Source organism: Peromyscus californicus, unplaced genomic scaffold (assembly GCF_007827085.1).
Source record: "Peromyscus californicus insignis strain IS unplaced genomic scaffold, ASM782708v3 Scaffold_23__1_contigs__length_62951481, whole genome shotgun sequence".
Taxonomy (NCBI): Eukaryota; Metazoa; Chordata; class Mammalia; order Rodentia; family Cricetidae; genus Peromyscus; species Peromyscus californicus.
Window position 1 is genome coordinate 11,037,620 of NW_026294534.1, and position 17,435 is coordinate 11,055,054.

The 17,435-nt window shown below is 42.1% G+C and overlaps 1 protein-coding gene across 2 annotated transcripts in view; it reads right to left on the minus strand.

Annotated features, from left to right (window-relative positions):
* Positions 1-17,435, minus strand: part of Csmd1 (CUB and Sushi multiple domains 1) — a 1,596,844-nt gene that overhangs the window by 267,017 nt on the left and 1,312,392 nt on the right. For both annotated transcript variants that reach the window (XM_052751771.1, XM_052751770.1), the window contains exons 22-23: positions 16,700-16,869; positions 10,949-11,105 (exon numbers count right to left, since the gene is read on the minus strand). In XM_052751771.1, coding sequence (XP_052607731.1) covers positions 10,949-11,105; positions 16,700-16,869 — 327 coding nt within the window. The remainder of the gene's footprint in view (positions 1-10,948; positions 11,106-16,699; positions 16,870-17,435) is intronic.

Consider the following 17,435-nt stretch of genomic DNA (forward strand, 5'->3'; position numbering starts at 1 on the left):
AAGTACTTATACAAATTAAAGATATTTTTAAAACACTAAGCATTTAAGGATGCTGTTTTTTTTAATAGCATGGCCCTATTCAACTTTAAAACAGTGATGCTTACACATAGCTACCAAGAAATATTTGCAAACTCTGTCTTCATTTTTAATGAGGTTAGTTGTTAGAATTTGTATTTGAGGACTAATAGCTTGTGCAGAATTTCCAAAATCTAGTTTTCAAAGATAATCAGTTATGACAGGAGAACATTGCCAAGTCCTTGAGTCTCATTCACGGTCAGGGAGGTTGGTTGGTAACATCTCTATAAGAAGAAGACATTGACTTTGGATATGTATGAGAGAAGGAGGGGGAAGGGGGCTACCCAAAGAAATTACATCAACCTCATCTGGCCACCAGTCAATCCTATAAAGTATTATTCATCAATCCATGACCGCAAGGACTATAAATATAGAATGTGCTGTACCCTCCTGCTCTCGGCCTTCTGGTGTGTTTTTGGTAATTGCACAATGTCTATATCTGTATACAGTTCAGGCTCATTACATTTCTTTTGGGGGTAGGGTTAGGGAAGGGTCCAGCCTGCCCTTGATTTTCTTATGTAGCTGAGGATAACCTTGAACTTCTGATCCTCATGCTTCACTTTCTTAGTGCTCAGGTTGTAGTCATATGTCACCATACCTAGTTTTATGTGGTGCCAGGGCTCAAACACAGGACAGTGTTTATACAAGGTAAGCATTGTACCCAACTGAGAGATAGCCCCATCCCATAACAACATCTCTGCCTTTTTATTAAACACAAAAATGAGACTAGTTATTGTGGCTTTGCTGTGCTCGAGGTGACATTCACACCAGGTGTGGAGATGCATGGTCTACACTCTCAGTATAAGAAAGAATATCCATATCCTCCAACTTCACTATGAGAATTAACCCAGTTATCCCAGGCCCTAAACTCAGGGCTCCAAGACTATACATGAATGGCTCTTCTACTGAATGGACAGCAGTTATTGTCACTAATTCTGTTTGTTTTAAATTATAGTTGCAGGGAGACTTGCTAGACGTCTCAGGGCTTCTTCAAAATTGCTTATGACTAGGCAGCCTTCCCAACATAAGTTATTGAATAGACAGTGGAGAATACAGACTGGAAGCTTTGGATGCCTTCATATTCTCCATGTATCTTACAATAACCATGGAGTGTCCACCCTATGGTGTCTTTTTCTCCCTGTGTCAAAGACAGCAATGGAAGGCTTGGAGGTGGAACAAATTGTTCCTCATTGCCCCCAACCTTCTGAAACACACCCAGAACCCTACATAGCACTATCAGTAATGCTAAGGTCAGAGGGTAAGAGTACCCCAAAGCTCTGGCTGAACTAGCAGGAATGCCAACGGGAAGCCTGTTCCTTCAGTAGACGGACACCACTCATGGGTTCTTCATCCCCTTTTCTTAATGCACAGTCAGAATTAAATTCAGCACACTGAATTTAATGAAGGAAGTCATTTGCTGCCATGAATGACATCATTATCAAACATTTTCACAACTACTCAATGAATATTATACCTTTGGTATGAACCAGTATTTTCTCTGCCATTGTACACTCATATCTGACCCTTACCTACAAAGATTTGTTACAGAACCTGAACTTAAGCTTGGGTTTACTTGAATGCTATGGAAATCCCTCTGGGCCTGGGAATTTTCCTTAGTGATAATACAATGGTTTAGATCTTGAGCACCCAGAAGGGCATACATGTTAAAAATTTAATCTACAGTGCAGCAGTGTTCCAGGCTTTGGGATGTGACTGGATGGTGTAGGATCTGACCATTCATGGATTCATCCATTCATGGATTCAAGGTTTAATGGGCTCCTGGGAGGCAGTGGAAACTCTAGGAGGGAAGACTTAGCTGGGAGCTACAGAAGCCTCTTCTTAGGGGAAATATCTCATCCCTGCCTCTCTCCTTGATGCTACAGCCACCATGAAGAGAGCTTCTACCACATGCTTCTGCCATGATGCACCCCCTCTCCACAGACCTGTAAGCAACTGGACAAACTGAGCATGGACTAAAAGCATGAGCCAAAATAAACCCTTGATTTTGAACTGTTGTCCTCAGGTGTTTTATCACAGCCACGCAAAGCTGAATGACACAGATAAGGCACACCGAGAACAACAGTGCAGGCCCTTGGTAAGTAGTAACTGCTTTTCTGATGTCAGTACCATGTCTAACGCTAAGGACACAGGGCGAAGGCCCCCTAAACCAGATCTGGGAAAGACAAAGCCAAGGCCTCAAGTTCCCATTCTAATGATCCAAGGCTGACCCACGTGAAAAACCACGTGTCCCTGTGGGGGTCCTCTCTGACCACACACTGTAGGCATGGAAACAGTAAGTACCTAATGACCAACTGTTTTCTGTCACCCAACAAGAACGTCCCTTTGGGTGCATCGTTTACACACCTAAACATAACGCTTGTTACACTGTTCCTGCAGAGTTCACACTTCTCCCAATATTCTGTCTCTCGGGACATCTTTACAAGGCTGTGGGAAGGCAAGTAGAGTGGGTGGGTTTTTATGTGCTTCATCACTGTGTCTACATGTGGATGTCTCCCCAGCTTCCTATGCATATAGCTGCTTTTATTTACCAAGTTCCATTATATATGAAACATAATGATAAGTAGGAATTATGGAATTAGGATTATATCCAAAATACATGTAAATAAAAAAAAAGAGAATCCCCCTAGAGGAGGAGTCTACAATCCATCTAAGAATTTGAATCCAGCTCTATGACACCACAATAAGCTTTTCTAAATGCAGCTGTTGAGCTCAACTGGTAAATCTATAATCCATATAATACATAAAATAGCTCTCTCTCTCTCTCTCTCTCTCTCTCATACACACACACATGCTTCATGACAAACTGGAAATGTAAAGTCAGTTGTAAGCTATAACTTCTTCTTTGACACATGCAAACAGTTTTATCGTCTACTCAGTCAATATCATGGAGAAGATCAGAGAGGTACCTTGTACGTTTCATGCGTTGAGGTACCAAGGAGCCTCTGTGATATGAGAGCTGGTGGTTGAACAGGGACAACAGACCACAAATAACCAGGTAAATGAAATAATGGCCGTTTTGTAAAAGAAGATACCACTATGCATAATAAAAGATGGCCAGAGTCAAAGGCAAAGACATAAGAAGTAGTTTCAGGGACCAGAAGGATGGACACCATCCATCCAGAGAAAGCTGACTCTACGATGGAAACAGTATGAACCAGTGACTTTCCCCATTTCCCTCTTTCCAACTAAACAGTGACCTGCATGTGACCTGCACCCAGGGATCTTCTCAGGTCCAGCCTGTAAATTCACCTATACAACAAACCATTCAGTGACATCCTGGTAAGGGGGCTCTCAAGCAGCCCTTTTCTCAGACATGCTGTCACCCTGCTTTAGAAACCATGGTGGAGAGAAGTCCTATGCTAGCCCCACCCTGCATAATTGCTCCTTCAGCTCTGAGGTGACTTTCACAACTTTCTCTCTGTGCTTATCTGTTCTGGCAAGCTTTTAACTCCAAGCATTTCTCTATAACATTTTGGAAGCATCCATGATTGTTGGCTGCCCATCCTACTGCCTGTCCTTTTGAAACAAGAAATAATAAATAAAACTTGTAACAATGGTATGGTGCCATGCCAAGGAAAGCAAGTGGCTTTCAAAGGCTTCTTGGGGTTATTTTGTGGAATCAGACATCTGGTTCTGTCAGAGTTTCCCAAAACAGCATCACTTCCTCCTGTGACTTAATATGCTGGCAGGATGCCAATTTCCCAATTTAAGATAACTAATGGAGTCAGTCCATGGACTTGACTCCCCGTGTCCACATCAATAAATCACCCTCTTTCTACACCATAATGAGGGTATCCCTAAATAAGTGTGGAATCAGGGAGGAACTTAGTTCAATAAATCCAACCCTGAAGGGAAGTTGGCCTAGTTACTATACCACCATGACAGCGTGTGTGCTCACAATGACTTTGAACTTCAGTTTCCTCTGGCTCAGGGCTTTTCACAGAGACATGTGTCTGGTAGTCCCTACAAAGCTCCCATATGGAACATGAGTCTGCCTGTCTGCTCTTCTACTACCTTTGAGTATACCTATGTGATCAAGGCAGTCCTTTGGGGGAGGTATAAAAATACACAATTCAAGTACTTAACTTACAAGTACTGATGTCTAAGTATTGATGCTCAGGGCTATTGCTTATGAGTGTGAATCTAGCAGGCTGACTTCACTTATTCTCAGGCCTTCATGGATGGTGGTGGCATGACACATGCCGTATGTAGCCATACTCATCCTCTGAATAGTGGCATCCGGGTCACTGTGAGCTCACCCTTCTCAGACTCCCAGGGTTCTGTGTGACTTCTCTATTCACACACTGTGTACCCCCTCTTGATGGGGACAGTTTTGAATGCTTCTGTGACCAGCTCTTCATAAGCCTGACTAGTTCTTCCTGTTTCTCCTGCATACATATCTACTCTACTATGCTTCCCTACATGCTCTCACTCACTCAAAGGCCATTTGACTCCACATCCTTACTAGACTCTGAATCTCTCTTCTGAAAAACCATTTTGGTTTCAGCCATGTTTCCTTTCTGTTAATTCTAGGCCAGCTGTGGTGGACTAGTCCCCACAATTATTTACCCCAGGGCCTCTTAAGGAATGAGGGATAAGAGACTCAATTAGAAATAAAGAGGAGAGAGAAAACACAGGATAGACTTGGGAGGGCCTGGATCCTTATCCACCGGCCCAGAACTTTATTCCAAAGGTCTATTTATAACACTGCCAAGGGGTGGAGGAAAAGACCTCCCCCTTGCTAGTTACAGTCAAGTGTAGACCTTTACAAACATCTGGTACCCAGGCCTGTAGTCCAATCAATCTCTTATGCAGTCCTGCTAGGTACAGCCACTAGGAAACCTACTTGGCTCCAACAGCCAGCTCTACTGATTCTTATTGAAGTTTCTATGTCAGTGACATGAGGTTGACTGATATGATCCTCAGTTGGATCATATTATATTAGAGAAAACAAAAGATGTAGACAAAAACTTTGGAGGTTATAGGACATAGAAGAAAGAGCAATATTCTTGATTAGGGAAATAAAGAGTGGGCAGCTTTTATATAGAGATGTTTAGCACCAAGTACCTTTTCCCATGGATATTCTATTCTTCAATCATGCTTCTTTTTCTTTCTAGAAGATTCTATTTGTTATCATTACACACAGAGAGAGAGAGAGAGAGAGAGAGAGAGAGAGACAGAGACAGAGACAGAGACAGAGACAGAGACAGAGACAGAGAAAGAGAGTAATAATATGTCAAAGATCAAACTCAAACAAATATGATCTATAGTGATGAACACTTTAAACTCTAGGGATTGGAGCCACGACCTGACTTCTCCCAGATCTGCAGATACACTTCATAGCTGAGCATATCAGTATATTTTATCTCTGCACACAGATGGCAGCCTCCTTTCTACTGACCAGTGTCACGGGCACTGAACACGACCCTTCCGCATCAGGTCTCCCTGGCAGGAGCCACAGTTGTGGACTCACTCAGCACAACCCTAAGTGTTCTTTAGCTACACTCCATCTGCGCAGTCACTGGTCATTAGTAAGAGGGATTTCCCATGGGTGGCTGGACCTATTCCTTGGCACTGTGGCTCTTTGTCCACTCCAGGTAGGAACTGCTCTTGTTAAACTGTGGTAAGAATTTGTTTATTTCTTATTTAAATAACTAAGGGTGCACAAGGCAGCAGGAGTCAGCTTCTTCTTCAGCTTCTGTAGCAGATTCTGTACTGAAAAGTATATGTGTGTGTGTCTGTGTATGTGTCTGTGTCTGTGTATGTATGGGGGTGTGTGTCTGTATGTACGTGTATGAGCATGTGCATCTGTGTGTGTGTGTGTGTGTGTGTGTGTGTGTGTGTGTGTGTGTATCTGTGTGTCAATGTGTGTGTGGTGTGTGCATGTATGAGTATGTGCATCTGTGTGTGTGTATCTGTGTGTTGATGTGTGTGTGGTGTGTGCATGTATGAGCATGTGCATCTGTGTGTGTATCTGTGTGTCAATGTGTGTGTGTGTGTGTGTGTGTGTGTGTGTGTGTGTGTGTGTGTGTCTGCATACCTATGCACATATCGAGGAGATATCTAGACTCCTTCCTTAGTCACTTGAGATGAGGTTTCTCACTGAACCTGGAGCAAATCTGACAGCCAAGAGTGATCCTTCTGTGTGTCTGCCCTCCAGAGATATAGGGTCACAGGCTTGTAGCCATGCCTGGGTTTTAACATGTTCTGGGAATTTGAATTCAGGTCCTCCTTTTTATGAACCAAGCACTCACCCTCTGAGCCATTTCTCCAGTCCAGTGAATAGTTTCTTAAGAGTGGCTAAAATTCCAGGGATATTCTTACAAAAATTTAAAGGACAATACATTTTTAAGATCATTCTGAGTTCATTATAGGATTTCAAAATAATTTTCTAGAAATTTTCTTTAAAATGTATGTGTCAAATATTAAGAAAACAAAATAGGCCACAGTCAACTGCAGTTCTTGCTGATACCTGATGAAGCTTGTAAATGCTGTCAGAAATCAAGACAAAATCACCTGTCAAGTAAAGCTCTTCCTCCTTCCTGCCTGTGCCAGATGCTGGGTATATTCAGAGCTCCACAGAACTCAGCTTGGAAATGAGGAATGGACCATTCTGCACTACCTTTCAGAACACTGTGGAGAATGGATAAATTCCTGTACAAATGTGTACTGTTGGTATGAGCACAGCTGTGTCAAGAACCCCATGCCTCAGACCCATGGAAATGACAAAGCCATCCCCTGGTCCATGTGCAGATGCTGACAGTATATGCAGAAAATATGGACTGCAACTTCCTCCTTCTGGATGGATACCTGCCTCCTCTTTCAACTGTTTACAATAAACCTGTCTCCTCCATTCAGGTATATAAAACACACACGTTGAGTTCCCAGGCTGCAGCTTGTACACCTCCATCAGAGCACCTGACCTACCCAATCCCAGCTTTTCTGCACACGTGTTTGTCCCTCTTTACCCTAGTCAGGGCAAAGCTGTGCAAGTCATGACAGAACATTCATCCCTGTAAGGTGCAGAGGGACACAAACTGGACACTGGACTCTGTTGTCCCTGATCTAAAAGAGATTATGAGAAATAGATCCAAGACATGGTGACATCATGGGAGAATGCCATCTGTCAGGCCAGAGTACACCTGCAGAAAGAAGCAGTGTTTCCAATTCAGGTTTCTTGCAAGTGCTGCTTTGGTTTCTTTTTTTACACCTTAAGATTAACTACTTAAATGACTAATTTATATATCTATTACAAATTGGACCAATCTTGACCTTTTCTCTATCTCTATCATCCTGGCCAATGTTTTTTGTCCACATCAATATTTTTTGTATATTAAATTTTCTTTTAAATTTGCAGTCATATAAAAATGTTTGCAAGTAAGTATGCCAACAGCTCTGGGCTTCAGTCATAAGTTGAGATTTGGGGCACTACTATATCATTCCTTGTGTGAAACTTCAGAAAATCCCTTTAAGATCTGGATAAATGTTCAACTTTACTGAAGAAAGAAAAAAAATAATGATTTAACAAAGCCTTGGACCCAAACATAGTGAAGAGTTGCATGAATCTGTTTTAAAGGGCATACAAATACTCTGTGACTATTTCTAAACACTTTATTGTGTTTACTGAGCTCTGTATTCACTCTGTGATTAGTGTAATCCACCCACATGTGTACATTAATGGATCCAAAACCTGTACATCCATGATGTTTCCCTCTAGTGGCTATTCCTTCCACCTATGGCCTTGGGGTACCAGCTCCTAGGGCATGGCCTCTTGGCTAGCTTAAGATCTGGGGAGCATGTATGCCAGTCCCTTCTCTCTTGAGCTCTTGGATGGTGGAGACCAAATCAGGAGGCATGAAGCAGCATGGGACCAGTTCTCAGCCTTCCAGGACTTTGTGACTAAATTTGCCATATCCTGTATTAGTGAGTTGTTCCCCTCAATATAATTCTTTAACAAACAGTTCCTTTATCAGTAATCCGTGGGCTTTCTGCATTATTCTGCAAGTGATGCAAACCTAGCACAAAGTGATTACAGGGCTATTGAAAGTAGTTATGATCACCTGTGATCCTTGCTTCAGGGATAAAAATGTTTCAGGTATGGGGTTGCATTGTGGGAGCCAGGGATTTCTTAAATCTAATTATGATGTGCTTAAATCTAGGGTTTAATGTGAAATCAATACTATTTTGATTATACAGCCATTGTCACCATCCTGTCTATATTATTGCTATATTTCCCATGTGACAGCATGACCATGTTCTGAGACAATTGTCCATACAAGACTCCCAAGCTTATGCTTCTGCAGGTATTAACAAGGACAGGTGAAGGGGAGGAGGTCAGTTTTCTTGTCAGAAGAACCTACTGAGAGTCCAAGACCAACTGTTGACAATACCCCTTTCTTCTGTTTATGGGACATCTGACTTTCTATGTCATTAAACAGATCCTATTATTCATGATGCCCCAAAACTGATGGGCAATATATTGATGCATTCAGAAAGATCCTCAGCAGAGTGTGAGGAGCCAATGTCTCTCTCTCCACTGTGCTGACGGTAAAGAGAAACCTGGAATTTCATTATTTACAAGGGCAGGTGTGAGTTGGGAAGATCATACTGCAGAAGCCTTGTCAATGATGACAGTGGTCACACAAGATAACACTCTCCCATCAATACCACCTCCAGACATTTAGAGTCCAGGGGATCCCCTAAATGCTGGTTAAAAAGTGGAGGTAATATCAAAAGTCTGGGAATGGTTTGTGATTTCCTCACGCTTCCACAGCTAGTCACTTGAGGTTCACACCCATGAGAATACATAACTGGATGCCCATCGTTAAATAGTCACACCAACTGGAGACAGGAAGCAGCCCCAGTATTTGAAAAGCAGTGACATAATCTAAGTCAGGCTCGATGCCTTTCCTAGGACAGTCTTTGAAGACAATATGGGGGCTTAGTCACCAGGCTGGAAGCAATATGCTTAGCAGGTAATGGAAGAGTGGGCATCACTCAGGTGATGGTTTCCTGATCTTCAGTAAAGATGCATGACACGAGATGTGGATGATGAGAAAAGGTACCAAAAAGGTATTCATTGGCAGGAGAACTAACGGGCCACCTAGCCAAACGTGGGCATGTTGTCTTCTATGCTTTACTTTCAGAACACTGCTGAAAGATTATCCCCAAAGATTTTCACAATCAACCTGTGTTCCTCCAAGATGAGGAGCTAGCAAGTGGAGACGAAGACACCCAATAAAGAAAGAAAAGCCATCGAACAGAACATGATGGAGAACATGGGGTTGGGAAAGGGTCATTCATGCAAGTACCCCACATGTACGCACATCCACATCCACAGGTCCTTTGCAAGAGCTCCCACAGAACGCTCTGACATCGAGATTTTAAAGTGGGATTCACCTAAAGCAATTTATAACCCAATTAAACCCTGTGGTGTCCATTGTGACTTATACATGTGTGAATTAGTTAACAACCCTTCCCGTTCATTGAGTCATTTCAGCAGCATTATTCACAAACAGGACACAGTGGCTTTCTCTTACAGTTGAGCATTAACTCCACTTTTGTCTAAAGCTCTTCAATGCTGTAACTGTGATGTCATGTACAGAGGAGGGTCTGAGGTGGTTCAACTTCCTGTTAGACACTTGCACTAGCTCAAGATAGCAGGGGTGGGACTGTGACCTTCCCTGTCCCTCATGTGCCTGGCCTTCAAACAGAGGCATCAGCTCTGACAAGCCCTCATGAACTTCCATGATTAAATACGAAATTTTCAAACTTCTCAGGCCCCAGAGTCATCATAAAGCCCCAAACCATCTGATCAATGAAAATCTGGGTTGCCTTAGATACGTCCAGCATCTTAATTGACCAGCTTCCTTAACTGATAAAAAGCAGCCGGGACCCTTGTCCTTGCCACAGATAACAGCCCCTCACATGCATTTGTGTATGTGCTTCTACAAATAGATGTATATGATTATATATACATATGAACACACACAGAGTGCTGCAGGGATGGCTCTGAGGTTAAGTATACAGAGGTTAAGTATACTGCGTATACAGAGGTCTTGGGTTTGGTTCCCAGAACCCATATCAGGGGATGCAGAACTGCCTGTCACTTCAGTTCCAAGGACTCTAACACCCTCTGGCTTCTGCAGGCACTTGCACTCACATGGTGTACATAAACTCACATGGCCACACATCCATACACATAAATAAGCATAATAATTCAATTCTAAAAGAGAACATATATATAAATATGTATATATACTATATTTCAGTCATTCAGGGATTATTATAATTACATCAAATTTCTCTCTAAATATTTCATATGCCCATTTGTTATACATTTCTATATGTGTTTATATGCATATGATTTTATATTTTTATATATATATATATATACATACACACACACACACACACACACACACACACACACACACACACACACACACACACACCGTAATCAGTCCTTTAAAGAGTACTGGTAATTATATCAAACATTCTCTTTAAATCTTCCACACACATGTTCATCAGGTTTTGACCATATTCACGATACAAAAAAATCTGTATTTTTATACCAAGTCTGTCTTGAAATGTTACAAGATGTTTCCTTTTCAGGCCAAGCTGTTTTATTCTTAAAGCAGGACGCCTTCTATACAGATCAGTGTAAAACTATGGCCTCTATTAAAATGCCCAAGTTGCGGCCTCATCAACAAAGGAGATAATTAAAACTGCAAGTCAGTGCACGGGGTTCAGCAAAGATATCCATCACATAAATTCACTGTACAGCTAGATAGTAGGTGTGCCCTAACGCAAGAGCCAAGTTAACGTGTGTGGTTGGCCATGGGCTACTCACTGGTGTAGGTGAGCTGGAAGCCTTGGGCGGTGTCTGACCCATTGGTGTTGAACTCCAGTCTCAGGTGGTTGGAGGTGCTGTTCAGCACCAGCCCCATCAAGTCACTTTTTGTGAAGACTCCCAGTGACCGTGAGGAGCTGTCCTTTCCATCATAGACCTGGTGAAAGGATGCAGAGTCAATCCCCGATTTTGTTAAGCTGTATTGTTAGGCAGCGATTTTTCACAAGCCATTCTAAGTTTTAAGGATGCGACTTCATGCAGAACTTCAAACATAGTTGACAGAAGTACAGGTGGATGATGGAGCTAAACAATCTATTTCCTTTCAATTTTACTTTTCCCATTAACACCACAGACAAAAGGTTTCTGGGCCCATTCTTGATCAGATCTTTTCCCATTCATTGCCTTGCAGACCAATTTTCATCTTTTTTTTAAAGTGAAATTTCTGTGTGCTTCCTGGTTCTGTTATCCACTGTTAACCTTCTTCTCATCACCTTTTATTTACGGGGTTTCATTGGAAAGGCATTGGGAGAGGCATCAGCCACAGCACAGGCATCTCCCTCTCCTTTCACTTCTCTCTAAGGCACTGAACCATGGCAGTACAGAAACCATCGCCATTTGTAGGTCTGGCATGTGAACGCACAGCAGTAGAAGGGTCCTATCCCATGACAGCAGAGCTTGCCATGAAATCCTGTACATGTGATATTGTTTCTGAGTGGTGTCAAGTTGAGAGATGTAATCTCTAGAAGAAAGCGACCCCAGAGCTTGGCTCAGAACAGATATTTGAGGTGAGGGTTGCAGAACAGAGGTTTAGGGTAAAGAGTGCATTCTCACCTCTGGGGAACCAACCCCACACCCTGGATGGGTACATTATCAGACTACTGCAGAGCCTGTGAAAACACATCCCTCTTCTAACAGCACTTTTTCTGCTGACAGTCTGACTCTGTCTTGGACATTTGATCACACTGAGTGGGGCAGCCTTTCCTTTTCCAGTGTTGGTGGTGTGCTGATTGGGAATGCTGTCCTTTGCCTCCCTCACCAAGAGATAAAAATCTTGTGGATAAAGGTCTCAAGGAAAGAAGACTAAAAATGCATTAGATTCTCTTGAGGAGAATTCAGTTTTTCTTAAAGAACCTAAACATGGTCTCCAGAGACTTCTACAGCTTCTTCTGATATCTGGTCCAGCCCCACTGTTGTCCCCTCTCATAGACCTTTTCTTTCTGAAAATGTACCATCTAGAGCAGTGGTTCTCAACCTTCCTAAAGCTGTGACCCTTTAATACAGTTCCTCATGTTGTGGTGACCCCCAACAGTAAAATTATTCAATGCTACCTTATTACTGTAACTTTACTGTTGTTATGAATCTTAATGTAAATATTTGATATGCAGGATATCTGATATACCCTAAAGGGGTCTAGACCTATAGGTTGAGAACCACTGATCCAGATGTTTTAATCAGGTTCATTTCTCCACCAATTGTAGAATGCAAAGGCAGGAAAAACCTCAGGCACAGCAGACAGCAGCAGGTAATAAATTTTATTAAAAGTGAAGAAACACACACAGACACACACCTACAAAGAGGGGGGTAGAGACAGAGACATAGAGGCACAGAGACAGATACAGAGACACAGAGAGAGAGAAAGACTCTCCATGAACCAGGAAGAAAATCCAGAAATCAAAATCTGTTTCCCTCCAGAGGGCTGTGATTTTAAATGTTTCTGGTGGTCTGGTGCAGGTCTTCTCTCCTGTCCCTTATTTTGCGTTGGTCAGTTTAGACAAAGAAATGGGAGCTGATAGGCCCACAGCTTCAGGTGAACATGCTCATGACAATTCTTGAATATATCTGAGCAGTCAGGACCAATGAACTGGAAGGGGAGGCTGCTGTTAGGAGAAAAGGCTCACTAGATCTGTCCTAGGTCGGGAGGATGAGGAAGAAGGTGGGAGTATGTCATCTTTATAAATTATCTGCACTCTCTTTCCTTGTGTGTCTGCTTGTAAGGGATCTGCCTAACTCCTAGTCCGTCTCAGTCACCCCCTTCTACCAATAGATAAATCATATGTTGCTCGACAGGCTTAACTCACCTACATGTACTCATAAAGAGAAAGTGCATTCAGAAAAGTAATTAAGTTTTTATTTTAGTTCACTGCAATTAAGCATGCAAATACTTGAATTGTCAAATAAAATGCCATTTCCTCACTGAAAGGCTATTTTCATAGGCTATTGTTCTAAGAATAAACTTTACTTCAAAATGTGCCTCTGTCAGATGAAAGAACAGTTCTGACACTCAATAATGGGTTCTATGTCCAAGAGAAAATATCCAGGTCTCTCTGAAAGCCTCTGGGTCCCTCCATATACCAGGCTATTCTCTGTTTTATGGGCATGCATGCAGAAGTGTGAGGACAGAGAATAAGTTACACACAGATAAGCCCATTGCTCTGTAGTGAGCCCCTGTCTACACAGGGCAGAATGGAGACCTTGGCCAAACTCTCAGTGGTTCCATAGACAGTAACTCACTCACAGTAGAACAGTCTAGTCAGGAAGCTATTGAAGAGAGTCCTTAAAAACCATGATAAAGACGCCTAAGTGTAGCTTTTCACAGTTGATGGCTTCTGATGGGGGAACAGTAAGGAAGGAGTCAGTTATCTTTAAGGGGCAGGCCACTGGGAGTTTGGCCATGCTACAATGAGTACATGAGAAACACAAATCGGACTTGGTGTATCTTTTTTTCTTTTCTGCAGGGGAGGTCACAAGGGTATGATGGTGATGTTGTTCTATATGCTGTGAATATGTGTTGCTCTGATTGGTTGATAAATAAAGCTGTTTGTCCAATGGTGAGGCAGAATAAGGTTAAGTGGGACATTCTAACTAGAGAGAGGGAAAGGAGAAAGAAAGAGAGCAGAGGAGATGCTGCCAGCCACCACCATGAGAAACAAGATGTAAAAGGACTAGTAAGCCACGAGCCACATGGAAAAGTATAGATTTATAGAAATGGGTTAGTTTAAGATGTAAGAACTAGTTAGGGAGAAGCCAGAGCCATTAGGCTGTATCATTTGACAATAATATAAGCCTCTGTGTGTTATTTGGGTCTGAATGGCTGCAGGACTATGGGGCTGCGGGATCTGGGTGGGACCAGAGAAAACTTCCAGCTACAAGGGTGGGAGGGTAGACCTGGAAGGAATGGGAGGTGACTGATTAGGGTACATTGCATAAAATTCCCAAGTAAGCTATAAAAAATATTACATTGAAAAAAAAAATAAAAAGCTTGTGTAAATGTCTCCATTCCCAGGACAATAGGTCTTCCAACCATGTTCATGTCACCAGAGCTTAAGCACTGTGCCCAGCTGTGAACATCCTTGAAGGAGCTCTCAGAGAGTAAGCATGCAGCTGACCCACAGTAAGTGACTGGGGCTGTGTGATTACAGAGTGAAAATGGGGTTCCCAGCTGCATTCATTCACAAAGAAAGAAAGATGGGCTATGCTAGTTCTCAGGGTATCCTTGGCCAGGGCCCCTCAGCCACCAGCAACAAACACAAGAGTCAGTATGGCTGTCAGGGGAAGCAGCTTGGGGTCTCCTCTTCCACACTCTATGATGAGGATCTATTCTGCAACACCCCCACACCCAGACTTGGCATTCAATTGGTTCTTAGGTCCACAGGAATGTACCCCCATAGGTCACAACACATTATGGACATCTTGAGTCACACCTTAGAGTTTTCGGGGAGAAGCTTTCCCAGCTTCCAGAGCTGGACCCTGGAGCTCTTTCAAGGAAACCTGCTTTCTTGAATACATGCATACATAAAAACTGAATTATGTCCTTGTTTACATTGTGTGTGCCTGTGAGCGTTCAAGTGAAACCAAAGTCCTTACTGCTGGGCCACAGTGGTGTGAAAGATGAGTGTGAGCAGTCTGGACCCCTAGTAAGATGATTTAACTTGAAATAGATTATTTCAATATGAAGTATTCATCATAAAACTCAACAAAGTCTAAGAAAAAAATGCAATGGCATTTCAAATGTTGGGCAGTTTCACTGCAATTAAGTGTGGTAAGCAAAACTGTTTTCTTCTTTTTAAAACTTTTTTACTTATTTATTTATAATGAACACATTTCCAAACAGAAATGATTTCCTTCCTTGTGCCCCAATAATTCCCAGCATACATTTCATTCTGTGTTTCTAATCACCACCACCCCCACTACACACAGAACACATTTAAATTTCTGCTAAAACTTTATCTAAAAGGCATACTGACTTCCAAATTTGAGTTTATCAAAGAATCTAGAAACTTCCTACTTGCAGCCTCACTTTTGCTTTAGTGAGACTGCTTGTTTCCTGGCTTAATTATAGCCCTTCATGCTGTCAGCATGGGACCATGAAAGTCTATTGAAATGAAAAAAAGTGACACTGTGAAATTATGGCATTGAAAAATAGCCCATCTTGGGCATGGGAGGAAGGAAGGCCAGTTAATAGAGAGGAGTCTCTGACACTCCTTGTGAGGTTGAGTGGAAGCACAGAGGGGCACATTCAGCCCCAGGTGAAGGAATGCCAGCGGGGGTGGGGGGGGGGTGGGGGGTGGCCACTCTTTCCTCTGAAGTGACTCTTTCAATCCTTTCATAGCTTAATGTGAGTTGAAGCCACTGTATCTGAGAGGTGCCCTTGCTGTGTTCCTGTAGCTGATTCTGACTTACAAAATCTGGAACTTTAGAAAGAACTGGAGAATATGAGCACAGTGTTCCATTGACATAAATCAGCCCGGTGACCTGGAGAATTGCTTCCTTCTCTGTGGAAGGGGCAGGGAGTAAGCTCCATGGTTTATGCCTTTTTATCTCAAAGCCTTCTTTTTCACTGTCTTGGGGTTGGGTCTCCCAATGTCTGCCTCCCTTCCCTAGGTCCTGGAAAGTCTTCAATTTCTTGAAATAGTTACAGAAGGTAAGTGGGCTACTGCAGAAACATTAGCATTAAGGATGTTTCTGCTAGAGCTGGGATCTGACCAGATAGGACCCGGAATCCTACTGCTCCATGCTGAGACTCCAGCTCATCCAGTGCCTTGTTTATGTATAAGGGCTAGACTCCTTTCATCCCTCTGTGAGTCCTTCCCAATCTAAGTGTAATAACCATGTTTGACAACTAAAAATAACTTGGGAAAAGAGTAGGTGGGGGCTCTGTCAGTTTTAACAACTATTATTATGCATCACAATAACACTGAAACAGCCAGAAAAATCATTTTCATTGCATGCTCACAGGAGGAAACCAAGTCTCAAATTAAGTCATCTTCCCATGATACATGGCTTAGTAGAGCTGGTCTACTGTTACAGAGATGATTTCCAAATCTACACAGTCTACTACGTTATAATCTCTCAGATAAATAGGATTAAATAATGTAAATAAAGGTATATTAATATGTCTATGTAAATTGTCACATAGATAAATGGATTGATCAATCAATACAAGAAAGAGATGATAAACATATACATATATGATAGATAGATGATATATCATTCATAGGTAGACAGGTGGTAGATAATAGAACACAGATAAATAGAAAACAGATAAACACACAGGCATATAGATAGAAGATATGGACATATAGTAGAGAGCCAGATGGTAGATAGATAATAGACATAGAGATAGACACAAGTAGATAGACACACAGACAAATAAATAGATCAAATATAGCTAGTAGATAACAGTTGCCAGGTAGCCTGGTGACGGACTCCCTGGGTTGAAAAGTCTCAGTTACAGTCTACAAAGTATTTTACCTTTAGAGTGTCTCCTTCAAATAGCTGAAAGGTCCGGGCCCTGAGATGAATCCCCTTGCCAGCTTCCGTTTCTATTTTATAGATACACTCATGGTTATTATCATAATTGGATGGGAAATTTGGAGACAGTAATGTTCCTTCATTTCCTTTGACACTTGCTCCACATTCAGCTAAAATAAACGGGACATTAAAAAAGAGGATTCAAAAGTGGAATTATTGGTCAAGGTAGATTAAAAACTCCAACAGAATGACTACCCCACCTCTATCAATGTACACCTGCTTTCCAAGAATTGTCTCAAAAGTAGATTAGTGTTTTACAACTCAACAGGAAACACATCCCATTCATCTCCTTTCCAGGTTTTTCCTTATTTACAATAACCACATGATATTTACTATGCAGACCCTGCACTCTGCCAGAAAGATGTTTGAGAATAAAATCAGGATGCTCCAAGTACCATGCCTACGTCACCATCCCTCCTTTCTGACTCATCATTTGCCCTGGCCAATTTGTCTGTTTCACTCCTATATTGATGTAATTTTCCTCTGTGTAGGCTGTGTGGCACCAAAGGGGGGAATCTAAAGGCAGACAAAGTCACCAAGATATCTGGTCACACGGCATAGAGCTCACATTTCATCTGGGGATGGAAGAGCATTAGGTAACAGGGATAGATTTCTCTCCCTTTTCTTTTTTTTTTTTTTTTTTTTTTTTTTTGGTTTTTCGAGACAGGGTTTCTCT